At 50.8% G+C, this 26,338-nt stretch overlaps 1 protein-coding gene across 12 annotated transcripts in view; it reads right to left on the minus strand.

Moving 5' to 3' along the window:
- The window catches only part of Kcnq1 (potassium voltage-gated channel subfamily Q member 1), a 360,400-nt gene that overhangs the window by 230,148 nt on the left and 103,914 nt on the right, over window positions 1–26,338 (minus strand). For 11 of the 12 annotated variants that reach the window (XM_013074819.3, XM_004852109.4, XM_004852108.3 and 8 more), the window contains exons 4-10: window positions 26,173–26,251; window positions 25,446–25,542; window positions 24,538–24,678; window positions 15,889–15,999; window positions 14,609–14,704; window positions 11,988–12,110; window positions 10,911–11,052 (exon numbers count right to left, since the gene is read on the minus strand). In XM_013074819.3, the coding sequence (XP_012930273.1) occupies window positions 10,911–11,052; window positions 11,988–12,110; window positions 14,609–14,704; window positions 15,889–15,999; window positions 24,538–24,678; window positions 25,446–25,542; window positions 26,173–26,251 (789 nt within the window). The remainder of the gene's footprint in view (window positions 1–10,910; window positions 11,053–11,987; window positions 12,111–14,608; window positions 14,705–15,888; window positions 16,000–24,537; window positions 24,679–25,445; window positions 25,543–26,172; window positions 26,252–26,338) is intronic. The other variant, XM_021264428.2, reaches the window with a different exon arrangement.

Below are 26,338 nucleotides of genomic sequence, written 5' to 3' on the forward strand. Positions count from 1 at the left end.
GTTCTTTATACATTCGAGATAGTAGACCTTTGTCTAAGGAACAGCAGGTGAAGATTTTTTCCCACATTGTGGGTTGTCTCTTCACACTGCTGGTGGTTTCTCTTGCTGTGCAGAAGCCTTTTAACAAGAAGAGATCCCACTTGTTGATTGTTTGTGCTAGTTCACAGGCAACTGAGGTTTTGTTCATAAAATTTTTTCCTACACCAATGTCTTCAAGAGTTCTACCTAACCTCTGTTCCAGCAGATTCAGCATTTCTTTTTTAATATTTAGATCTTTAATCCATTTCGATTTTAGTTGAGTGCATGGTAAAAGATGTAGGTCTAGTTTTAATCTTTGACAAGTTGAAACTCAATTTTTCTAGCACCATTTATTGAAGAGGCTATCTTTCCTCCAGTGAGGGTGTTTGCTCCTTTATCAAAGATGAGATTGCTGTGTCTGGAGTTGTTTCTGCATCTTCTAATCTGTTTCACTGGTCCTCAGGTCTGTTTCTTTGCCAGTACCATGCTGTTTTTATCACAGTAGATTTGTAGTATAGTTTCAAGTTGGGGGTTGTGATACCCCTGCCATGTCTCTGTTGCCTAGAATTGCTTTTGGTATTCTAGGTCTCTTCTTGTTCCAAATGAATTTTTGGATTGTTTTCTCAAGGTCCATGAAGTATGCTGCTGGAATTTCAATTGGGATTGCATTGAATCTATATAGGAGTTTTGGAAGTATGGCCATTTTCACTATGTTGATCCTTCCTACCCAGGAGCAGAGGATGTCTATTTTCTGATATCATCTTCAATCTCTCTTTTCAAAGTGCTATATTTTTCAGAGAAGAGGTCTTTGATTTCTTTTGTTAGGTTCATTCCTACGTATTTCAGTTTCTTGCATGCTACTGTGAAAGGAATTTTTTGCCTCATTTCCCTCTCAGTGAGTCTGTTGTTTGTGTAGAGGAAAGCTATTTATTTTTGTGTAATGACCCTGTATGCAGCTATTTTACTGAATTTGGTTATTAAGCCTAGAAGACTTTTGGTGGAGTTCTTGAGGTCTTCTATATAGAGTAGCCTGTCATCTGCAAATAATGACAATTTGACTTCTTCATTTACTATCTTTATTCCTTTTATTTCTTTCTCTTGTCTAATCGCTGTGGCTAATGTTTCCAAAACTATGTTGAACAGGAGTGGTGATAGTGGACATCCTTGTCTTGTTCCTGGTTTTAGTGTGAAGGATTTCAGTTTTTGACCATTTGGTTTTTCATAGATGGCTTTTATCAGACTGAGGTAGAGACCATCTATTCCAATTTTTTGTAGGGTTTTTATTATAAATGTATATTGGATTTTGTCAAATGCTTTTTCTGCATCTATTGAGGTGATCATATGGTTTTTGTCCTTGGCTCTATTGATACAGTGTATTACATTTATTGATTTGCGTATGTTGAACCATCCCTGCATCCCTGGGATGAATCCCACTTGGTCAGGGTGTAGGATCTTCTTGATGATTTTCTGCATTCTATTTGCCAGTATCTTCTTAAGGATTTTTGCATCTATGTTCATTAGTGAGATTTGCCTATAGTTCTCTTTTTTGGTTGGGTCTTTCTCTGCTTTGGGGATCAAAGTGATGCTTGCTTCCAGGAATGAATGTGGGAGTATTGCTTCCCTTTCAATTTCATTGAAGAGTTTAAACAGGAGTGGCAGTATTTTTCTAGAAGCTTGAGGTTCAGCATCAGGTTGTTTAATTGGGCTTGTTGTGTTATCCTAATATGAGTATTCACTGCTATGAATTTCCCTCGTACGACTTTCATTGTGTTCCATAGATTCCGATATGTTGTATTGTCATTGTCATTTAATTGAAAGAACTGTCTGATTTCTTCTTTAATTTCCTCTGTGACCCATTGGTTATTCAGAAGTGTGCTGTTCAATTTCCATGTGTTTATGAGATTCTTGAGGTTTATTTTGCTATTGATCTCCGATTTCATCACACTATGGCCTGATAATATACAAGGGATAACTTAAATTCCTTTGAACTTACTTAAACATGTTCTATGAGTGAGTATGTGGTCTATTTTGGTGAATGTCCCATGTGCAGCTGAAAAGAAAGTGTAGTCTGATTTTGTGGGGTGCAACATTCTGTAAACATCTGTTAAGTTCTTTTGTTCAAGAGTTTGATTGAGTTCTATATTTCATTACTTATTTTTTGTCTAGTTGATCTATGTATTTGTGACAGTGGGGTATTGAGGTTCCACACAACTACTGTATTAGTGCTTATTTGATTTTTGATTTTTAATATGTTAGTATTTGTTTTAAATAGTTGGGCACACTCGTGTTTCATGCATGTATGTTTATGATTGTCATCTCTTTGTCTTGCATTGTTCCCTTTACAAGCATGTAGCGTCCTTCTTTGTCTCTCTTAATCAGTGTTGGTTTGAAATCGACTTGACCTGCAAAAAGGATAGCTACTCCTGCTTTTTTTCAGGTTCCTGTTGCATGGAGTATTGTTTTCCACCCTTTAACTTTCAGACTGTGAGTTTCTTTTGGAATTAAATGTGTTTCTTGTATGCAGCATACTGTTGGGCCTTGTTTCTTGACCCATTCTGTCAGTCTATTTCTTTTGATTGGTGAGGTGAGACCATTAACATTGATGGTTATAACTGATACATATTGACTTATCATTGTCATGACTTTTTCTTTTTGTTGGATTCTCCCCCTTTCATTTAACTTCTTGTAATGCCCAGTGGATTCATTCTGCTGGGCTTCCTGGGGTTGTGATCCTCATTGTCTTTTCCTAGGATATTGTGTAAAATTTTTTGGAGTGCTGGTTTGGTATTCATGAAGTTCCTAAGGTGCTCTTTGTCATGAAAGTATCTTATTTCTCCATCAATTTTGAAAGATAGTTTTGTAAGGTACATCAATCTGGGTTGGAGGCTGTTTTCCTTTAAGGCTTGAAATACATCACTCCAAGCTCTTCTTGCCTTGAGGGTTTGTATTGAGATGTCTGCTGTGGTTCTGATGGGCTTTCCTTTGTATGTAATTGGTTTCTTTTTTCTAACTTCTTGTAGAACTTTGTTCTGTTGGGTTTCTGGAATCTTAACAATTATATGCGTATGTGTAGATTTTTTTTTATCAAGGCTAGTTGGAGTCCTATATGCCTCACTTATCTGTATGTCAAGTTCTTTTCCCCTCCTTGGGAAGTTTTCTGCCATCCCTTCTGTGAACAGTGTTTTTATGTCATCTGCACTCTCTCCTGTTTCTTCATTGACTCCAATCCGTCTTATGTTATTCTTCTTTGCATCATCTAGCAGCTGCTGGATTGATTTCTCATGGTCCCTGACAATTTTAAAGCAATTTTTCTTTTCCTGGTCACTAATTGCAATCTTACCTTCTATATCTGAAATGCTGTCCTCACATTGGCTCATTCTGCTGCATAGACTTTCAATGGAGATTTTAATCTCCTGGAAATCTATTTGCTTCTGTTTTATGGATTCCATTTGTTTCCTATGTTGGGATTCCATCATGTTCCTCAGCTCCTCTCTATATTCATTAATCATGTCTTTCACTATGGGCACAATCTCTGCTGTTATCTGAGAAATTATTTCTGATTTTATTTTTTCCAGATCCTCTTTTGTTGCCAGTTCAGGGAGTCCAGGTGGTTGAGTATCATAGTGTTCCATCTTGTTTCCCTTTGGGGTTGCTGTAGGTGATCTTGAAGTATGGTTTTGAGGCTTGTTTTGGTGTCTTCTCATTTCCAGGGTGGGGGGTGGTGGTGTGTGCTGCTGGTGCCTGCATGGCTCACCTCCTGTGTGCTGGAGGGGGTGGTACTATGTCCTGGAAGCCTCTTCTTGTGAGCTGGGAGCAGCTCGCCTGCTGTGTGCTGGTGGGGGTGGTACGGTGGCCTGGAAGCCTCCTCTTGTACACTGAGAGCGGTTCGCCTCCTGTGTGCTGCCTATAGTTTTCTTTTCTTGTAATATCTTTGGTTGATCTGGGTATTGAAGTAATACTGGTATCAGACCTTAGAAGAATTCCTTTCTTTTCAGTTTTCTATAAAATGTCTAGACTATTCTTATTTTTTCTTAAACATATGGCAGGATTCACCTGAGAAGCCATATAGTCCTGGAATACTCCTTGGGGGGATACTTTTAATTATAATTTCCACTTTGTTAGTAGATACAGAGCTGTTCGGGTTATATACTTGTATATATAGTTTATGTCTTCCAAGAAATTTGCCCATTTCATCTAAGTTATCAAATTAGTAGCAAACAGATGTATTCTTGTATTTCTTGTTATCATTGTAATATCTATATAATCTGTACTAATGTCACATATCTCATTTCTGATATGGATAAGGCCTGAAGGATGCTTAGCAGGACCATTACCTGCCAGACTTCCATCTGGTCATCATGGTCAGTTTGTCACTGACCCTGCAGAACAACTGGACAGAGCATATGGGGCTGAGAAGACAGTGAGGATGATTCAAAAATATTAACAATGATAGCCCAGGAGAGAAGCAAAGCCCTGGGGCAGAAGGGACAAATGTAAGAGGTTTTATAAAAAGCCAGCAAGAAGGTTCTGGTTCAGGCTCGGCATGCTTGAGGAGCCACTGTCAGGCCATTCATGCACTGCCATACCACTACACCCTCTCAATGAGTCAGGGTCTTCCACCTAAAGTCCCTGAACCCATTTCCCCAGGGCTCAAGGCTGTTGTGAGCTATGTGTAACAACTAGAAGGATCACAGAAGTTAAAATCAAGTTGTCCTGATCAAAGCCCTGAATAACATCATACCTGATGCCCAGAGCATAGTTGCAGGTGCTAGGAGGAGGCCTGGAAAGCTGTTCTTGCCCTACTAGGTATCTATTCCTTCTGTTTTGTCGACCCCAAGGCAGCACTGGTTGAAAGATTGGAAGGTTACAGAAGCCCTGCACCTGGTACTGGGCCCCACCCATGGGTTTCTCTGATACCAGTCCATGGACCACCTGTTTCACAGAAACGCTGGGGGCCTGTTACAAATACAGATTCCTGGGCTTCCCTTCAGCCATTGTGACACCAAATCTCAAGGAATGAGCCCAAGTGTCTGTGTTAAACATACCACTGCTAGATCTTCTTCCAATAGGGAGCTTCCAACTTCACATGTGAGAGAGCTCTGTCTGGCACAAAGAGGAGGGCTTCTGTCTCTGGCAATCAGAGGATCTCCTACTGAAAACCCTGTACCCTAAAAGTCCCTAAACAGGCTTGTAAAAACAAAGTGAGTGTCCTGCATGCACCCTAAAATCGTTTGACAGAAAAGGAATCCCTAAAGACCAAGAACAAAGCAGACCTCATGGTGCTTTGAACCCAGGCAGTTCTGGGAATTTGCCCACCTGAGTAATCACACATGGCCTGTGATGGCCCTCAAGGCGAAGAGGTGAAATCTGGACCTAGCACAAGGCAAGAACTGGTCAGTGAGATGCTTATATATAAAACAAGGCCCTCAAGAGGCTGAACCAACAGTAAAGAGTACAATGATATCAAAATGAATAAATAAAGCAAAACAAAATCAAGCAAACCAAGCCAACGCATGCACTGGCAGAGGTAAGGAGATAAAAGGGAATTCTTTTGTTTTGGCCTGTTTTCCTGGAACATAAACTCTCTTGACATGTGTCCTTTGGGCTTCTGTCAAGAGACTGGGCTTCCATTTACACTATAGTAAGTTATGTTCTAGAGTAGTTTTCTCTAGAAGTCTCCATATAAACCAAGACACCAAAGACCACATATTGGTTCACTGAGTTTCCCTCTACAAGCAAAGGTACAATTCTCCAGAAAAATGTGCCCTTAAACAAGACACAGAGGAACCCCACAGACACAAACCTCTACCAATCATAAGCTCAAATCCAAAAGGGAACAAGCCACCATGAGCAAGATTCTGGAGGAATCACAGTGCACAGAACAAGACTCTTCAGAGCTGTAGATAATGAAACTATCAGATAGAGGTTACACAACAGCACGTTCAAATGACTTAAAAATTCAAACTTGTAAAATATGAGAAAGGTTTAAGGTGATAAAATCAAGCAGATTGAACCACCACGCAAAGTTTTACAGAAATGAGGAAATATGTGGTGACTGAAATCAAAGTCTCAATGGGTGGATAAAGCAGTAGGTAAGACACACTTGGAGGTAGAAACATGGATAGAAATTGCTGAGGCTGGAGGGAAGGTGTGGGATAGATCAGGAGGATGAGATAAGGAGCCCTTGAGGGGTGTGGGAGTGGGAGGTAACATTTTATCATATTATGGCACTGACTTCCACATATGATAGAAGACGTAAACCCTCAGATTAGGAATCATAATCACAAACAAGTGTGGGCAGGATCAAAAAAATATTCTACCACCATAACACACTGCAGTGAAACTATTGAACACCAATGCCATAGGCAGTTTTCATAGTCAACAGGTCACTAAGAAAGGGATGATCATTACCTGACTACCTACAGAAGCCAGGAGAAACTGGAATTACATCTGCAGAATGCTCAGAGAAAATACACCTAGCAACCTGTAACTTTCCTCCAAGCAAACCATCACCTATGAGCAAGGGGAAAACCCAAAACAAAACACAGGTAGGTAAAGCTGAACATAAAGCCTCGGAAGACCTTGGGGAAGGGAGCCTGGGCCTCAGAGAGGACGAGATTAAGTGCAATTTGTGAGAAGGGAAATTGCAAATCTGTGAGCCAATGTAAGCATGTCTTAATCTTATACAGCATTGACACTAAGAATAACTAATTCAGAGAATGGTCTCAAAAGGCAAAACTAGCCCAAGAGACAGGACGGCAACATGACTCAAAGCCCACCAAAGTCCCAGTGAGGCTCAGAAGGTGGTCAGCCAGCTAGAGATGGTGGCTTGGTGGAGTGGTCCAGATAGAATCAATTATCTGGGCACGATGGTACATGCCTTTAATCGCAGCACTCAGGAGCCTGAGGCAGAAGGACTGCTATGAGTTCAAGGCCAGTCTGAACTACATAGTGAGATCTTATTTCAAAAAACAAAACAAAACAATCCTGTGGGAGCCACCAAATACAGAGTGCTGATGTATAACCTGGAGACAAGGAGCCAAAATGTGAGGCTTGGTTTGTCTGGGTGAGTGTACCAAGTGAGCAGGAGGGTTGAGCGCATACTCAACTGCGCCTCATTGGGCCAGGCTCATATGCAGAGCATACAAACACAAGTGGCGACAACCACTGGGGACTGTGCATGTGATGCGCCCACTCTGTTCCCTAGGCAGGATGTCCCACTAAGCACACAGTGAGTCTGCAGGATCCCTGGGAGCAGCAACAGCTAGGACATGAGTGTCCAGTACCCCATCTTGAGTATGAACAATAGTGCCTCATCCATGCAGATCCCTCGCCTCGCCCTCCACTTCTGCCTCTGCACAGCTAGAGACCCAGGCCCCTGGTGCTGGCAAACAAAGGGGCATATGGCCTGTTTTCCCACAGATCCTCTGTGAGTTATGGGCAATATTGTACTTTACTCCAGGGGAACCAGGCCTGGATGGTACCCTCTGCACTCTTGCTCTAGACTTCTGATGTCTCTACTCCCTGCCCTGGGCAGAAGTGGCAGAGTTCCTTGCCATAGTGGAAAGAATGGGTTCTCTGCAAGGTCCAACACCTCACCTTTGCTGCAGGTTGGTCCAGTTTCTGATGCCCCTGCTCAGGGACACTGCCCTTCACCTGTCCCCACTACATACCCACACCTGCATGGGCATCTTGGGTGAGCCCAGCTAGTGTGTCTTGAGAGGTCCCCCATGGTCCTGGGCCTCTGTTTCTCCATTTGTAAGTTGGATCCATACTGCAGTCCACTACCCTCTCCCACTGCTGCAGGAGCAGCACCTTGAACACGAGCCAGAAGGCCATGGGCAGGAGAGCAGTATGTGCTGCATAGGTGGGTGACCTACAGCAGGACTGAGGTGGCCTCTGCCCAACTTGCCCAGTTCTTGCACCCAGAAAGCATATGCCTGGTAAGGTTTGGTCCAGCAGTGGAAGTGCATATGGCTGTCTGGGCCCTGCCTCCTGGGAGCAGGGACTTTGAGACTTTCCCAGTGATGGCATTTGCCCTGGGATTAGCACTGTCTTTCCACACAAGCCTTTCCAAGAATCTCCCAAGTGAGAAAGACACAGGCATGTCCGGTAACCCACAGGGCAGGGCAACTCCTGATCTCTGGGGACCAGGCCTATGGTTCAGGCTCCAAAATCCAATGGCTCTGGTCTAGGCTGACTTATCATGTTAGCAGGATAGAAAAAACCCTGGTGTGGGAGCCTTCCACAAAAGACGCCTGCCCTCCTCTGCACTTGTACCTCATTAACATGCTGCAGACATCACTGACGACTTAATAACATGAAATGGGCTGAATGCACGGCCTCAGCTCTGGCAGCCCTGTGCTCAGCAAATACAGAGTGAGGCTTCTCCAAGGCAGGCACACAGGCTGCATCCTCAGCTGCCTCTGGTCACGCCCAACCTGCCTATTAGCATTCCCAGAAAGGCCCCATTTGCATCCAGACAATGGTCCTACTCCCCAGAAGCCAGAGCTGTGGGGGCAATGGGCATTTGTTGGCACAATTACCCTTTGTTGCCCACTCCAGTGGGCAGGCAGGGAGCATGTCCCAGTGGTGCATCGCAATGTGTCCAGGTCTAAGCCAAATCCCATGCCATGTGATGAGGCCATAGGGAGGCTGGCTCCCAGTGGAAAGGCATTCAGGCTTGGTCTTGCCCAAGATAGCCTCAAAGAGCAGGGAACAACCACAGCCCCTTTCTGGAACACTGCCTGCCCTTTCCCTAAGAGTCGGTGGTGGGGACAATGACCAAAGACAGGAGAACAGTCAGCTGTCCTGGAACAAGCTAGAGCTTGACAGGCCAGGTCTATAGTCCTATCTTGATAGGCTGTGAACACAAGATATCAGGAACAGGGCAGTCTGTCACCCTCTGCAATGGTCTAGATGGTTACACTGGCAATAAGATGGAATGTTCCAGTAGGTCCTGTAACATTCTAGCCAGTCCCAGAACATTCTGGTGGGTCCCAGGTACTGGGATGAAGTTTCAGAGGGGAAGAAAATGTCACAGAAATGACAAAAGAGCAGAGAGGAAGAGCATCAAGGCAGGGGACAGCTGTTAGATGCACACTGGTGGTTCTGAACCCCCAGCCCAACCTGCCTGGGAGGGGATCAGTGCATGGACTGCCTCCTCTCTGCGGGGCCTGGAGCCCTGGCCACATAGCATGCTGCGGCAAGGATTGGTTTCCAGGAGCTGGAAGTCTGGAGTCTGGAACAGTGATGTCTGGCCATCAATAGGATTCGGCCAAGTAGAGCTTTCCCACACTGAAGTCCCTCCAAGCGAGCATCTCCCTGGAAGGGCATGCCCTAGAAGAATAGGAGGAGGGCTAGGACTGTGATGGGTAGACAACAAACCAAAGGAACCATCACACAACCTTGGCATGCTGGCTGTCCATCAGGACACCAGCAAGTGGTTGAGGGAAGGTGGGCTCCTAAACATTTGTATCCTTGGCCTGACCTTCCGACTTCTCCCTCCAGAAATGGAGAGCTCTCTCTTGTTCTGAAGGTGAGGCCTAGATTATTTCTTCCTGGAGCTGTAATAGCCAAGTGCATCCAAAACAGGTACCCTATCCGTCCCAGGGACCATGCCCTGAGAATGGGCTTTATGAGTATTCCCCAGGATATCTCACAAGTGATGTGGACCAGCAGTCTCAGTAAATACAGCCATCCCTCCCTATCTGCAGGACATTGTTCCCAGAACCCAAGGATATCAACATCTATAGATGGTCAAGTCCCTTACATAAAATATTGTAGTGTTTGCATATAACCTATACGTATCTTTTCATATAGATTAAACCACAATACCTGATACAATGTAAATGCAGGTAAATAGCTGTTATATTGTATTATTTATGGAGTAATGACAAGAAATGGCCTGTACCTGGCCAATACAAATATAATTTTCTTTTCTAATATTTTTGGTCTACCATGGTTGAACTGGTAGACATGGATCCCACGGACACCGAAGGTATCTGTACTACTTTTGCATAGACCACAGTCCCACCGCCTGTTCCTCCCTCAGAGGAAGTGGTCCATGGGGTAGTAAAAGGGGCCTTTGCATGAGATGCTGGGTACCAATGGGCTTTGGTGTGTTTTCTCCTGGGAAAATGCAGACCACATTCCAATCCTAGTAGAAGTCCAGATATTTCAAAGACCCATGCTGGCCCCAGGAGAAAGAAAAAGCCAGAACCAATCACATTTCATTTAAAGACATCTGCTAGAGAACTCACCCATTCAGAATCAGAGTCCCCCAGAGCTGGGCACTGAAGTCACCAGAGAAGGCAGAGCTGCCAGGGAGCACTGGATCCTTTCCACCACAGCCACCCCTTCCCAATTCATATGCTACAACCCCAGGGTCCCCATAGGCTGTGGTATCTGTATCTGGTCAGCCAGAAGCATTTCTGGCAAGGGCTGAAGTTGGTGAAAGTGTGTAGTAGTCACTACCAGCATGCCACACTGGTGCTATATGGCCTGGATGTGTGTGCTCTGGGCTCCTAGCAATCCTCTCCTCACACCCAGGAAAGAGCCTCATTGGGTAGTTTAACAGGGGTGAAACTGCAAACCCTGGGGAGCGCTGCTGTTTTGTCACCAGGTCCTACAGAGTGTAGGCTTCTCTCAGTAGAATGTGTGGAGAGCCTTATCCTCAGGAAAGACTCAGGGAAAGAAGCTAGAAAGTTTCTGGAAGTTTCTAGAAGTTTTCCCTGTCTGTCCATGCTCCATTAGCAGAGATGAGAAACCTCATTCTTGTGCTCAGGCTCCCAAGAAAAGAAGTAATTGTGCACTGTGGGATCCTTGAGAAATGCCAGGAGATGATTTGGCCCTGCCCCTCCCCACCCTGCCTCATCAGTGAGGTTCCTCACCAGAACTGTCATAGCCATCAACAGAGAAATGGTCTGGCCTCCGCTCTTCTGGGGGATCACATGTGATATGGGGGACTGTGAGCATCTTCTCTCCAGGACTCACTCCATTATCTTTGTCCAGTTTGAACTTCTTTTTCTTTACCTAAAAAAAGTCACACAAAAGGTTGGCAGTTCATGGGCATCCTCTGCCAGGCCCTCCATCGGTCCCAGAGCACCCAGAGCAGCCCTGGTCTGGCCTGTAGTATGTGTCTGCCAGGGAGCTTCTACCAGCCTCAGAGATGGGACAGGCTCTGGTGGGCCCATGCCATGCTGGTGCTACCAGTGCCTCACAGCCCACTGAGTGCAGGTAGATGGAGACCAGTAAATAGGTAATATAGTATATCACACCAGGGCAATGATGCGGCTGTGGCAGCAGAGCATGAGGCAGGCAGGACCTCTTTTGAGGAGGGAGGTCAGCTGGAGGAAGCAGGGTGCAGGCTGTGTAGAAGTCAGAGAGAATGTTCTGGCAGAGGGAACAACAGCTATAATGGCTCCAGCAACAGCTAGAACCTGGGAAGGCCAGGTCTCTGAGGAGGGTGCGGGCCTGAGCCAGGAAGGGAGTAATCTCAAGCCTTCACTCATCACCTCAGCCAAACAATAAGACCCCTGCCCAAAGCCTGTGGGAACTTTCCCACTCTGTGACCTTGAGACCCTCTTCTCTGAGCTAGTATACCAGCTCTGTCCCCCACTGGCACCTGGAAACCCAACACCAATGGCCTCTCAAGAGCCTGCTTTCTAGCAACTGACTAGAATCCAGCATTCCCTGTTGCTGAGGTAATTTCTCTGGCTTCCCATACTCCTGGCCTTGGCGTGGCCAGGCCTGCATGGCCCCAAGGGTAGGGACATTGAGATGGAAGGGACCCTCGAATATACAGCTCCAGAGCCCAGAGTGATGCTGACACCTTGACATAGACTACTCTGAGCTAAAAGACTGCAGTCAAATGTATTATGACACCCTGGCCATAAGTTGTGGCCCCAAGGCTGCCACTTGCTAAAAGGCAGCTCACTCTGGTGGCAGGTGGGGCTGGTTACCATTACCATGGCAGACTTCTTTGGCTTGGGGCTAGGGGAGAGCAGCATGTGACTCCGGGTGGGCTTCCGCACGTAGATCTTCCAAGTGGAAGAGTCGGGGTTCTCGGCAGCGTAGCACCTCCATGCAGTCTGAAATAGGGAAGGAGGAGGGGGACTGTCACCCACAGAACTAGCCAGGGTCTCTTGAGGAAGCTGCAGCCCCATCCCAACCCCAGGGCCTGGCAGGAGCCCCACTGCCACCTCCAGGCCCTCTGTCTTGACAATTGGGCTTGTGCCTCCCAGCCTGGCAGTGCACTGGCCCCCACACAGATGTCTACCACTCACAGCTCAGGTGCCACAAAGGCTTTTCCCTTGGTGCCCTGATCCACCTGCTCCCCCTCCTCTTACCTGAGCTCCTTCTATAGACCAGCCCTGAACCAAATTCTGGACACACAAAGGTACACAAATTAGGCATGCATGGTGAGGGCAGGGGACAGGGAAAGACCTGGACAACAGGACCCACTGAATGCACAAGGGTAGCTGAGGAGGGGTCACCTGGGACCTGTGTGGGTACTGGGTGGAGAGTCAGGGGCCCTGGAGCTGGAGGGGTGAGACTGAGAGGTCAGAAAGCAGAGTCCTTCTGGGGTACTACAGTGCCATTGTGCAGCTATAGGGAGTCTCTGCTTCCATGGGTGAAGCTTTTAGTTTTTGGTCTAGAGCAGTGGTGGAGAACCTATGACAGGCATGCCGCAGTGGGCACACAGAGCCCTCTCTGCGATGACATCATGAGTTGTATGAGGTTTTTTTTTTTTCTAAAGACAGACCTCAGTATTCAGGTTTAATTGCAATGTTGGCACTTTGTAGTAAGTATGGGTTTTGGGTTGCAGTTTGGGCACTCGGTCTCTAAAAGGCTTGCCATCACTGGTCTAAAAGGACCCCCACAGTGGCCACCACAGGGTATGACCTGGAGAAGACACACCGGCAGGGAAACAAGGGAAGCTGTGCAGCACCCAGGTGGGCAGGGCCCAGAGTTTCTTCTGAGGATATTGTGGTGGCCCTATCACTGCCAGTCCTGTGATCCAGAGGAAGAGAGCCACCTGGGGGAGGTGCCTACACACTGGTAGGACTCCTGGGTGCCATGGCACCCTTGAGATGGATGCCTGGCACAGACATGGCCGCCGTCCTCACTCTCACCGGGGTGATCTGGGCAGTTGGGAGGTCCCTGAGGTCTACATGTCCTATGTGCATGCTGAGCTGCCTCTGCATCCCACCATGCCAAGCAGCCTGCACTCCTCTCCAGATGCCCCTTCCTGTGTGACCCCACAGCACCCCTGCTGCCTGTTGCTGCCATCTCAGGACCCAGCAAGTCCTCCCACCATGACCATGGCTTCTGAGGGAGCCCCTTGCAGGATGTGTGACTCCCATGGAAGAAGAATCAAACCTGCCCCCTGCTACAGACACTCTGCCACAGTGAAGGTTTTATAGGCCTGATTTATGGTCTCTCCAAAAGGAGACACTATGGGGCCATAAAGCCAGGCCTGAGAGGGAGCACACAGCCATGGCCCCTCGGCTTTATGGCGGCTGCTATTTCCTTCCTGCTCAGCCCTCAGGTCCAGGCCCCAGACCGTTGGTTCTGGAAGGGCTTCAGAGAAACAGGGTGGAGACTCAGGCTGTGCTTCAACCACAAAGCCATGGCCCCTGACAGGCACCCACCCCTCACTGGGGCCCTGCCTGGGGCAGAGAGCCCTGCAAGAGGACCCCCACCAGCCTCAGCCTGACTAGGCCCCAGACCTTTGCTGAGAGGCACTCAGCCCAGGTGTCCAGGGGGCCTACTCTGTGCACCGCAGCCACCGCACTGGGAGGACAGTCATGTCTGTGACCAGACACTGGCCTACTCAGCCTGACAACGTCTGTGCCTCCAGGCCCAGCCCCTCACCCAGCCCCTCCTTGCCCCTGCCGACAAAGAGATTACAGGGATATGGTTTTTGAATGGGTCCTGTGCTCAAGTTTTCACTGACATTAAAATGTCACCCCAGCTCTCTGGTGCATTCCAGTGGGTCCTGGGTGACAGCAGCATCCACTATGTCTCCAGCCACCTCTAGGACCTCTCTTCCCCTGGCAACCTTAGGTTCTGCTTAACCTGACTCTGAGCCTGTGACTCATGGGTGGCTTGTGGTGCCTCTCACTGGGAAACAACAGCCACTGCCTAAGCTAGGCCCTGCCCCTGGTGACAGTCACCTGGGGCCCCCTTGCCGTCTCCCTCCAAAACTCCACCCTGTGCTCAGCTAGGGGGTGGGTCATGGAAGGAGGGACAACAGGGTCAAGGAGCTGGAGCCCAGTGCTGCTGGAAGGTGACAGGGCCCATAGGCTGACCACACCAGATCGTGGAGTGGCCACAGTCACATCTTGTCCCAGCCCACAGATGGTTCTGACAGGAGTTGCCATGGAAGGGGACAGCCCCTGTGCTCCGATGTCATCCGGAACCCTAAAGCAGATACTTCCCCAAGTGAGGTGCCTGTGCCATGGGAAGGGCACACAGTACAAAGACCTTGCATCCCACAGGTTGGGTCAGTGCAAGGACACAAGGGCTGGATGTGACAGTGATGATGACGATGGGAGGTGGCCAAGGCTGAGCATGTGGGACACACCTGGATGAGCGACGCCGCAGCTGGGATCTGGCGGTTGAAGTGCTTCTGCCTCTGCTTCTGCTGGACTTTCAGGGCAAACCCAGAGCCAAGGATCCCCTGGGAGGGACAGAAATGAGGCTCACCACCAAGCAGGCCGCCACTGGCCAGGGCTCAGTGACAGGACAAATATGTGGGGGACGTGGCAGGCTCAGACTTTAGTTCTAAGAAGCCAGACCTGCCCGAGGTGGGAGGCACTGGTCAGCCTGCCTCAGTTTGGAGGACAAAGCACATATCTGGGCCTGCCAGCAAGGGCCCTGAGCCATCCCAGGGACCATTTTGGGGAGCGAGGTGGGTGAGGCCATCTGCATGTACCCGGGCAGGAACTACATGCTGAGATCAGGCTGGGAGTCAGAGGCAGCCCCAGCTGAGGTGGGCTGTTGCTGTTACCATGCAGACGACTGCTGCAGCAGCCAGGGTACTCCCTATCCAGGGAAGGAACCGAGCCCTCCACACACGTGTGACACATACATACTAGTACCAAACCTGTGCCATGTGAGATACATGGACATAAGATACATTCAACACATGTAACGTGTCTACACATGAACGTGCATAGACACACACATATCTAGACACTCCCTGTATACATGTGTGTTGTACATGGATGTACATATAAATAACATGCATGACCTATACACACACAGGACACTCACACATGTACACACAACATATACACATGCCACACAAATACAATGCACAGACACCTGCATAGACACATATTGTGTGCACACACAAAACATGTATACAGCATACATATAAAACAGTGTGTACACATGTGTAGACCATATTACCACTTGCACACATACACACATATAGCACACATCCTTGCACACCTGCACTCACACAGTGGACTACATGCTCCTATCCTCAGTTTGTGACTTCTGGAAGGGGTAGGAAACAGACACTTGTGGCTATGGTGCAAGGCACCCGCTCCCCCACCAGGCAAACAGTTCCACTCTGTGGTAATATGGTGGCCACACTGGGCACCCCCATTGCCTTCCCCCACCAGAGTCAGGCCAGGCTGCTCCCACTCTGCTACAAATGACCCTGGGGATTGGGAGCAGGAGAGGGCTGTGTCCCAGGCCCAATGGCAGGTGGGCTTGGAGGACAGTGCTTTTTTGAAGTCATGTCCATCTTGGCTCTCAGTGAGCCACCTCTGAGAGTCTCCTCACAGGAAAGGACCTGCTGCCCAGAGCCCCAGTCTGCTGGGAAGCAGGGAGATGGCCCCCATGGGCACCTACCGCTGGGAGTGCAAAGAAGGAGATGGCAAAGACAGAGAAGCAGGAGGCAATGGTCTTCCCAACCCAGGTCTGGGGTACCTTGTCGCCGTAGCCGATAGTGGTGACTGTGACCTGTGAGGAGGAGGGACAGCAATGAGCAGTTGGCCAGCCTAGAACTGCAAGATGGCACCTTCCTGGCCCCTACCCCCACCCTGTGGAGACCAGGACAGCCACTCTCCTGCGGCTACTGTGCAGCTCAGTGGAACCACCAGGAGAGCACACAGCAGGGCTCAAGTCCCCAGACCCTGACCCTCACACTCAGCACAGCCCACCAGGGTCATGCAGAAAGAGCTTGCTGTGTTGGGACAGGGCAAGTAGGCTATAGAGCCCACCCACAGGAGGACAGGCCTACCCTCCCCACTGCTTGCCCTGTCCCCCAGAAGCCTGGCCCCCGGCCACCAGCGTCGCTACACATGACCCCCAGGAGCCTGGGAGCTCCCACTGAGGCTGGCCGGCCACAAAGAGCCGGGGCAGGATGACATGCCACTTCCTGCCACCACCCCAGGGCTCCAGATGTTTCATTTTTTCTCTCTTCTGAGAGAACAAGACAAGGCTCTTGTCATCTTCTTGGTGGGGGAGCTGTCTGTCCAGGGTGTGTGGCAGGACAATAGGAGTGAGGGGCTGCTCCCCCTCCTAGGTTGCCCCCCACTGGCATCTGAGGTTTGCTCCTGGGCCTCTGGTGAGGCAGAACACGCAGTCCCGTGGGGACACAGGAGCCCACCCTGGCCGAGCCCAGCTGCCAGGCTGCACCCAGAGTCTGCCTGTGGCTCTGGCTGGACCTTGAGGACTAGTCCTGAGCCTGGTTCCAATACCTGGTTCTAAGGCCAACTCGTGCCATGGACACACTCTCGCCCTGGCAGCAAGACAGTCTGCATGATGCCCTTAGCACTGCAGCTGGAACCTGCTGCCTGTGGTCTGTAGTCTTGCTCTGCATAGCCTACTTGGGGTAGCCCAGCTTATATCATCTAGGGCTCAGTGACAACTATGCCACCAGTCCCAGGAAGGCCTTTCTGGCTGAGAATAGTGCAGAGGTCTCCATTTGAGCTCTGCCCTACTAAGCCAGGGTGCATGGCAGGAGCCCACTTAATAGGTCCCAATTGTGGCCCAGAGAGGGAGTATGAGACTCTATAGCAGTGATTGCTGACCACACCAGTCCCCAGGGAGACCCTGGCCTTGGGTTGCCCTGGTGTGTCCACCTGCCACTGAGCAAGGGCAGCAGGGCTAGAGCCAGGCAGAAGCGTACACATGGATGCATGAACAGAGACAGGTGTCTATGGCTCACATTGCTGTTCAAAGCTGTCGGAGCAGGAGGACCAGAAGAGCCTAGGTGGCAGAAGTGATGATGTTCACAGGGAACTTAGTTATAGTCACAGGCACCTGAAGATTTCAGTTTCAGTCAGGCAACGTGACAGGACTGACCCCTGCTGAGCTCCTGCCACCCTGAGCTCTACTCCACTGGTGCCACGCCAGGTATTTCTGCAGCTGCCCATGCAGTGCTTTCCCTGTAGTGTCAGCCCTGCAGTGTCACCATCCTTAAAATACACATGCATCCTGCACATCAGCAGAGCACACAGGAACTGCTTAGTGACAGCCCTTTAAATGGACCACCCGGCTTCGTGTGCATAGGGACACACTCACAAGTGCTGTACACTCCCAGGGACACCCACACACACATGCTGAAACACACAAGGACCTGATGTTTTCTGGCAACACAGAAGCACATGTACACAGGGCAAGGTCATATGCAGAAGGGCTGTGTTCATGTGTGACCTGCCATGCTCAGGGCACACTTGGGCCCATATACCTTGTACTACCATGTGGACTGCCTCCATCTCTGAACACACATACTTGCAGGCCAGAGCTAGGCCAACTGGGGCCAGGGCTGGTGGTGGGGGCAGTAAGGAGCCTACACCCCACATGTGAGGGCTGGGCTGCAGCTGCCTTCACTAGGGCCCAGGCTCATACAGGGCCATGCATGGGACACCAGCTGCAGCAGAGCTGGGCAGGGCAGTGAGACATAGCACTGCCTGCCCTGGGAGCCGGCCCACCTGGTAATGCCATGGCCCAGAGGGCTTGGGAGGGCAGGGCCCCAGCGCATTTGCTCACCCACTCATAGATATTTCCTAGGCCATTGGCAAGTCATGGAAAACACAAAAAAGGAGGCCCAGAAACCAGCCTGGAAAGGCCCGAGCCAACAGGGACTCTGGCTCACCCAGCCTTGAGCCTAAATGACCCCTGCAGCCAGACAGTTAAGGAGAGCAGACTCCAGCATCTCTAACTCAGACATCTCAGAAGGACAGTCACTTACCCCATTTGTGTGAACATGCAGTTTCTATGTGTTCATCCAGCAACCTCCTATTCATCCCTCAAAACCCTGATAGGGACCTGGGTAGCTTTTGCTGCCTGCCTGAGTCTATGCTTGGCCCCTGCATTCCTCGTGGTGCACTCACCACAGCACTTCCTGCTCTGATGGCCTCATAACGTATGTGCTCAAAGCCAGAGATGCCATCCAGGGCAGAACAAAGCTCCACTCAGCTGGGCAGCCCCTCCTGTATCAGGTCGTGGAAGAGAAGGCTGAGAGAGAGGGTTTGTTTGTGGTGGAGTGGTGGTGGTGAGCACCCCAAAGGAGGTAGGAAGAAGTAGAAGGGCTGTTCCCTGATGGATCAAATCCCTGCAGTCAGCAGGCAAGTGTGGATGGACAGTCTGCCTGGGGCTGCAAAGGGGATGGCAGCACCAGCTTCTTAAAGTGGGCCTGGGGGCCTCTAGGTGCCTTGACTGGGTGTCAGGCCTAGCCTCAGACTGGCTCACTCTGTCCCAGCACAAGGTGTGGGCTGCAGCTGTGGCGACAGAAGTGCTGGTGGGAAGACCCAATGTCTCCAGCCAGATTCATGAAGATCTGCTCATAAATGCATGTTGTTCTTTCAGTATTGTCTTTTGTTTTAGAAAATATAGTAGCTTATCATAGTTATTTTACATAAAATGGTTCTATTATTATTTTAATAAATATGGAAGCATTTAAAAGTTTCTTGGCTTTATTAACTGTTGATAGATATAAGCCACAGAAACAGCATCCTGTATGAAGAGTATGAAGAGAAGGCAGCCATGGTGTTGCATGCAGGTAACCCCAGCACCCTGGGAAGCTGAGACAGGAAAATTAAAAGTTCAATCCCAGCCTGGCAATTTAGCAACTTAGCAAGAACCTATCTCAAAATAAAAAATACCAAAAGGTCCAGGGATATAGCTTAGTGCAATAGTCCTGAGTTCAATCAGTACTACCTCCCCCTGGAAAAAGGCATGAAGGGGTCCACAAAAAGGCATGAAAAGCTTCAGAGAGTGAAATGTCAGCCAGTAGCCATCTTGCCACGGGTGCAAGGCAGGCATCAGCATCTGCAGGTGGGTGCTAGCATCGAGAGCACTGGGTGTAAGGGATACCAGCAAACTCAAACACTGAAACACGAACTCAGGGTCGGTATATTGGTAAACTTTCTTATAACGTGAATAACCTTTAAGTATTTAAAAGGTTTTAATTTTTTGGTGAAGTTGTAAAATATTTTTCATTTTTAAAGTCTAAATTAATGCTAAAATAAAATCTCTGATGAAGGAGAAAGGAGGGGTCAGGTTGTGGGAAGAGCCCTGACGGAAGGGAGCAGGTGTGCAGGATGTGGTCATGTGTACCAGGCAGGTGTAGAGGTCTGAGACCCCCTCTCCCATGCTTCTCAGCTCCTGGGCTAAGCAGGCCATCACAGAAGCCAGGAGCCCAGGCAGGGGTAGGCAACTGAGTAACTGCCCAGCACCCACTCCTCTTCTCAGGCCCCTCACCCCTCTTTGTCTTGTGAATGGGGTCCTCCACCTCCCCAGGAAACGGCCCATCCGGCAGAGCTGTTTGCTGTTCCTGGACTCACAGACGCAAGCAGCTCAGGAATGGGCTGTTTTATAGCCCTGGTGCCTGGAACTTATCCCCACAGCTGGCCATGGGGAAGGCAGATCTGCATGTCTCCCAGGCGGATGGACCAAGGCAGGCAAGGCACACAGGCTGCTCACACTCAGGCCCACAGATATGCCACATGGTGACAGGACCCGAAGGGCGAGTGGCCATGGGAACAAGCCATGGTCCTGGAGCTGGTGGGCAGGGGTGTGTCCTCCACCCTACCACTGCCTGCTGCTCTGCAGCTTCATGCCCATCAGGGACACAGGAAGCTTTGATCTGCACCCCGTTCTGCTATGAGAGGCCACACTGGTGGTGTTCTATGCCCCCTTTTCTAGGCAGCCTCTAGAAGGTGGCCTCCAAGGGAGGATGGGGACCAGCCCAGAAGCCCACCTGCGGCTGCGCCTGGGACCCTTGGCTTTCTGTGTGTTTACTGACTGAATTCTGACAAGCCATGGAAGCTGGTCCATGTCATGTTCTCATTTCACAAATAGACCCAGAGGGGTTAGACAAGCTGTCTAGTCCCACACAACAGGCACGTGGTGGAGGGGGGATGTGAATGGAGTTCCACATCAAGTTCCACCCCACCTCCTCCTGTCCCACTGTTTCCTGACACTGTCTCTGGAAAGCTCTGGGGCCTGAGATTCCCACAGGCTACTCCCCACTGGCCTAAGCTGAACCCCATCCCCCAAGAGGAAATTAGTCCTGCATATCACCCTCCCAGGGCTTGGCTGAGGCTGTGTAATCAAACCCTCAGGCGATGGTAAATGGGCAGTAAGAACAGGAAGATAGATATACCTTGTGGGCTCCTATTCATCCTTCAAAACCCAGCTGTAAAGATCACTTCTCAGGAAAGTCCTCTGGGAGGGTCTTTCAGACCCTGGACTCTCACTGTACTCCTAGGCTGCACATGGAGCTCTGGGCAGAAGAAAAACCCTGGTCTGGTGGGTCTGAGTGCTGCCACCCTGGCTTTAGCTTCAACATCCAAGGAGGTCCTGACACTGAGCCCTCCCACTGGATGGTGCTCAGGCTCTCCGGCCTCTGCTTGAGTCCCCAGGCTCCCCAGCCTTGCTCCACCAGGATGCAGCACAGTCTGGGAGGCGGGAACTTTCCGGAGCCTCCAGGTGAGGAACGAAGGGCTGTCAGACTCTGTTTTAAAAGGGGCTGACATACAGGGGAGGGGTTCCGGCCTTTCCACTCTAAATTCTAAATTTAGATGCACAGAGGTAAACAGAGCCCAGCAGCCGCCCGGTTTTAGAGACCCCCAGGCACTAACAGAGGAGCCCGTGTTTGCAAAAACTGCTTTCCCTCCCCTCAAACTTTAACACAAACAAATGCGTTTTGTTCCAAGGGCAAAGAAAAAAAAATCTTGAAATGCCTTGTAATCACGCTTGGGCTCCAGGCTCCAGGGATCCAGGAGACCTCATATCCAAGTGGGCATCCCTATCCCAGGGAGAGGCCCAGAGGGGACAGTCAGCCACGGAGCCAGCAGTTCACTGGGCAGCTGTGAAACTGAGGCCCTGTGAGTGGAGTGTGCATCCCATGAAGCCCACTGGGATGCCCATTGTCCTAACCAAACCATACCCACCCTGCCCCTCAGAAAGGATCTTATTCAGAAAGAGGTCTTCAAAGATGTGATTGAGGATCTGGAGACAAGGTCATCCGGATAATCTGGACAGGCACTAAACCCAGTGATGGTGTCCACAGAAGAGACAGAAAGGAACACAGACAAGAGCCTCACAGGATGGGCCAAGGGCCTCCTGGGGCACCGGAACTTTGAAAAGATAGAAAAGACCCTCTGGGAGCCCTGAGGGGACTGTGGCCCTGCCTGCATCTCCATTTCTCGATTCTGGCCCCTGGAACTGTCATAAATGTCTATTGTTGAAAACACAATATTATGTGGCTTTGTGTGGCAGCCACAGGAAAAAAAAAACATCCACGCACCATTCCCAGGGCCGCAAGACAGGATTTTCTGTAGGCAAATCAACTGATTCATTCATTCGCCCAACAAACCCAGTGGCTCCCAGTGGCCTCTGCAGCCCTGTGTCTGTCTTAGGCATGTGCTCACCCCCCAACCAGACAACCACTCCTCAGCTGTGGGAGCAGGTCCCAGAGTCCAGGCAAGGCCTGGCACAGTTATAATGAAGACAGAATGGCCAGGTCTCCAGAAAGTGCCCTACCAGCAGAGTGCCCTATGGCAACTCCCAACATCAAGATTCCCCCAGCTCAGTCCACCCTCTGTTCGTCCAGATAGGGAACCTGAGGGGCAAGGCTGGGCGGGGCCATGGGGAGGGTGAAGGAAGCCAAGACAATAGAGACTGAGAGGAGCCAACTGTCCAGGGCTCAGCTGTGGGTTGGCACATAGGCTGAACAGGCCCCTGTCGGGCTGCCCCGGCCTGCATTTCTCGAGTTCTGTTTGTCCGAGAAGTGCCAGGAACACAGCCCATAACTCAAGCTTTGAGGGGGCTCCCACCAGACAGCTGCAGGGGCAGCCGTAGTGATGAATGGGAGCTGTTTGCCCCCAAGGCCAAGTGGCAGGGGGCCCTGGGCAGGCAAGGGCGCAGGGCCCAATGGGAACAATGGCCAGACCAGGGTGCACAGTGGCCGAGGCGCAGGCTGCAGCTGACAGCGCGGCCGGGGCACCGGTGCCAAGCCGGGCACAAAGGGGCCGTGTTCCCAGACGGCGGGCGGATGTTTGCACAGGTGTGGGAGTAGAGCGCCGCTCTGCCGCAGGCCGAGGCCGAGGAGCAGCCCCAGCAGGCAGCCGGGAAGGCAGGCAGGGCAGCACCAGGGCTGGGCACTGCTTATCAGCTGTGCTGCAGGCTGTCACCTACATGCTTCCTGCTGCCCCTCGGCCCTGGACTGCCTGCCCCCCAGTTCTCTTGTCCCCCATGAAGGCCCTATCAATTTCCCAGGAGGTGTCTCCCCCTTTACTGTAGGCAAGCTTCCTGCCTGCCAGGGGCTGAGCTCTCCCGCCCAGACCTGCATAGGCCTGCTCCACAAGGGCCTTTGGGGACACAGGCCCCCAGGAGGGCAGGGAGAGGCCGAGCCTGGGGCTGCCCAACATGGGAGCTGTGTCAGCATGTCTGTACTTTCCCTGAGCAGCCTGGCACAGTGGAATCGTCTAGAAAACACACTGACTTAGCCAGCATGAGAAGTACCTGCTGCATGCTTAGCTCTGTGGGGGACACAGGAGTAGCAGGCCATGTGTCTGTCCTACTCTGTACCCTTCGAGTTCCATGACCTCTCTGTTGGAGGAAGGCAAGGGCTCTGAGCAAGGCCTTCCTTACTGGACTGAGCACTGAAGGGCACACAGGCCAGGCCTGATGCAGTGTCACCTCTACCACTGCCCACCCTACTCTGTACCCCTGGAGCCTGCACTTCCCCACAGGGCCAGGGTACCCACCTCCCCCAAGCTGTAGCCTCTCCTCTCCCCAACTCCAGCCCATGCCCATGGCTGCCACTGCCCTTCTTTGAAGGATGCAGGAGCCTGGAAGACAGCAGATACCACGTGCTTCTGCCTGAGAAAAGACAGGAGGCCAGTTGGGGTCTATTCTAGGCCCCTCACCTCCCACCCATGGCCTCCTAGTCCTGGCACTCTGCAGGGGTGATGGCACCTCCCTGGGCCTTGGCCTCTAGACAGCCCACTGCCCCTGCAACTGAGAGGAAATGGGATGGAGATGGATGGAATCCGAACCTCCCTATCTATTGAGCACCCTGTTCTTGCAGAAGCTAACCTAAAGCTTAGTGCCCAGGTGAAAGCCAGTTCTCCATAAGAGACTTGAGACTCTGGAACTGCCACCAGTTTCTGGAGGGACACTGGCAGCTTGGACCTTCCTAAAAACACCTTGGCTAGTACTTTCTGATGCCATAAGAGCCTGTGCCTAGAGCACCCACCTGTGACCCCGGACTCTAGAGCTCAGGCTCAGCAGGCAGGTCCTCAGTGGGACCCCTTCCTCCACTATACATTGACCCCAGAGAGTCCTCAGCTCCAGCCTGCAGCAGGAACCCACCCACAGCCTCTATGCATCATGGCCTTGCTATGGGACATGTGGAGTTCACATGCAGGTAACCGGCTACATCCTGCCTTCCCACAGCCTGGCACCTTGGGGCCTCGAGCTACTCGAGCCCAGTCTCCCAGCTGTCCTCAGAGCTCGTCCGCATAACTGCATAGTGCCACATCCCAGGGCAGCAAGAGAACCTGGGGGCCGTGTCTGGGAAGCATGGATCTCTGCATCTCCCCAGGTTTCTCCACCTGTCTTCACATCTCACTCCTCAGGCACAGGAACACTCATGGGGCCAGCACAGACCCCCAGAGGCACCAAGGAACATGCTTGACCCCAACTATCCCACACCTGTATCCAGGATCTGCTGAGGTAAAGGGCAACAGGGTGGCTAAGACAAGCCCTGTTCACCTTCCCTGTCCCCCAGACTTCCCTTCCAAAACAAGTTCAAAAGAGCTAAAATTTCCACAGGGACCCCAGAGCCCTCAGCATGAATGGAGCACAGAGTGCATTTGGCTTCAAGTACTAATCTGTGGACAAAGGATTCTGAACCTTTGGGTGAGAAGTCCCTGCCCAGGAGGCATCAAATCTTGAGAAACCAGAGCCCAATACCTGCTCTGCCTCTCCCCAGGCTCACATGGCCCCAGCCCAGGACCCCTGACTCCAGAGGCTCCAACTTACCACTCCCCACCACAGTGCATCTGCATAGCTTCCAAACTCCACAAGGCCTGATTCATTCACTGCATCCTTCTCAGCCAGATACACAAAGTAGGAGGAGAAGATGAGGCCCAGGAAGCCAATATACAAAGTGGTGATCAGCTCCTAGCCAGAAGACAAAACCAAATCAGCTCACAGCACCCCACAGATAGGGAGGAAACCCTATCTGGGCCAACATCAGAGGCAGCGAGGGGACAGCCTTGGCACTGAATTCTAGTATTTACCAGATCATTCTACAGCTACTTGGGCATGTTTTGTATACAGGTCAGGGTCCCCAAAAAGCTATTTTTCACAACTTTGCTAAATGCTAGGTATGATGGTCTCACCACCCAGAGTGAGGTTGCCTCTGGCTATTATCCAAGAGTGACCCTGGAAAGCCTCTGACCAATGGCTCTGTCTTCTGCAATGGGACAGAGCCAAGAATTGGCTGATACCCAGCAGAACTTCAGGGCAATGAAAGGACCTTGTATATTCTGACCTGGGCAGGGGCAGCTGAGCCTGTGGGGGTCAGCATTTAAGATATTCTGGGTTTTCCTTAATCTGTCTGGCTTTAGATTTCTGAGCCTCAGAGACTTTTATTTCATCTTCCATTTTTGTCTTTTAATTTACCCAGTTGACCTTTGTCCCAGTTGAAGGAAGGCGCCATTGGTCTGGCAGGTGAAGGGGCTGACACCAGGTGTGAGGTGGAGTGCCCAACCAGGGAGTCAATCTGGGATTCTGGGCACCATCCACACACTCATGTGCCCTGGTACCTGCCTGACCCTTGGCCACTCAGCTAGGGTACAGGGTACAAAGACCTGTACCTCACATTCAGGTAGGGGTGGCTACATGCCCTACCGTGCTCCCCTGGGCTACCTACTTGGAACACACACCTGGCGGTGGATGAAGACCACAGAGCCCAGGAGCCTCCAAGTGCCTCCCTGGCGGTCTACGTGTAGCATCCGCAGGATCTGTAGGAAACGGATCCCCCTGGGAAGGAGACAGTACAAGGATGTAAGGACCAGGCCAGTTGCAGGCATTTGCCGCTGTGACCAAGGAAACAGCAAATGGGATGGTGTCCCTGCCCCCACCAGGCTTCCACTCTGGGTAGGGGAGACACATACATGTCCACCATGACTGGAAAGACTTGCCTCCATGCCTGCCCTCCTGACTCTCCCTTGGTCAGGTGCTCTGAGTCCTCCCACCAAGGGCAGCCCTTCACAGCTGGCTCTGATCATACATGGTGGCCACAGGGTCAGGTTGGGGGCAGCTGCACACCTCTACATGCCTTTGGTCCCCACACTGCCTTCTGAGGGAGCCCAAGGTTGCCCCAGTTTACTGATAAGAAGACCATGTGTCCAAATAGGTTGCCACCCATGTCTCAGAAGCTAGGAAGTGCTGTGGTGGATCTCAAACCCAGGGCCACCTAATATATCGAGGCCATGATCACAGCTGCCCTAGCTCACTGCCTATGATGGAGTGGGGCAGGGGTGAGCACACCAGAATAGGTGGATGGAGAGGGAGACCACCTACTGCTTGGGATGAGGGGGCTTGGTGACAGGCCAGCCCTTCCAGCCCTACAGAGGGTCAGCCAGCAGGGAGCTTGGCACTCCGACGTACCTGATAGCTGATGTGGCAAACACCTGCCCTTTTGAGCCCACACAGAGGACAACCATGGAGGCCACAACCACGATGAGGTCTGCAGGGGAGGGACAGTGAGTTATGACCTCAGCAGCTGGGCCATAGGGACAACACACCCTCTACCCACCCCTGGGGTAGAGGCTTG

Source organism: Heterocephalus glaber, unplaced genomic scaffold (assembly GCF_053883595.1).
Source record: "Heterocephalus glaber isolate CG9 unplaced genomic scaffold, H.glaber_assembly_v1.0 deba00000594, whole genome shotgun sequence".
NCBI classification, from domain to species: Eukaryota; Metazoa; Chordata; class Mammalia; order Rodentia; family Bathyergidae; genus Heterocephalus; species Heterocephalus glaber.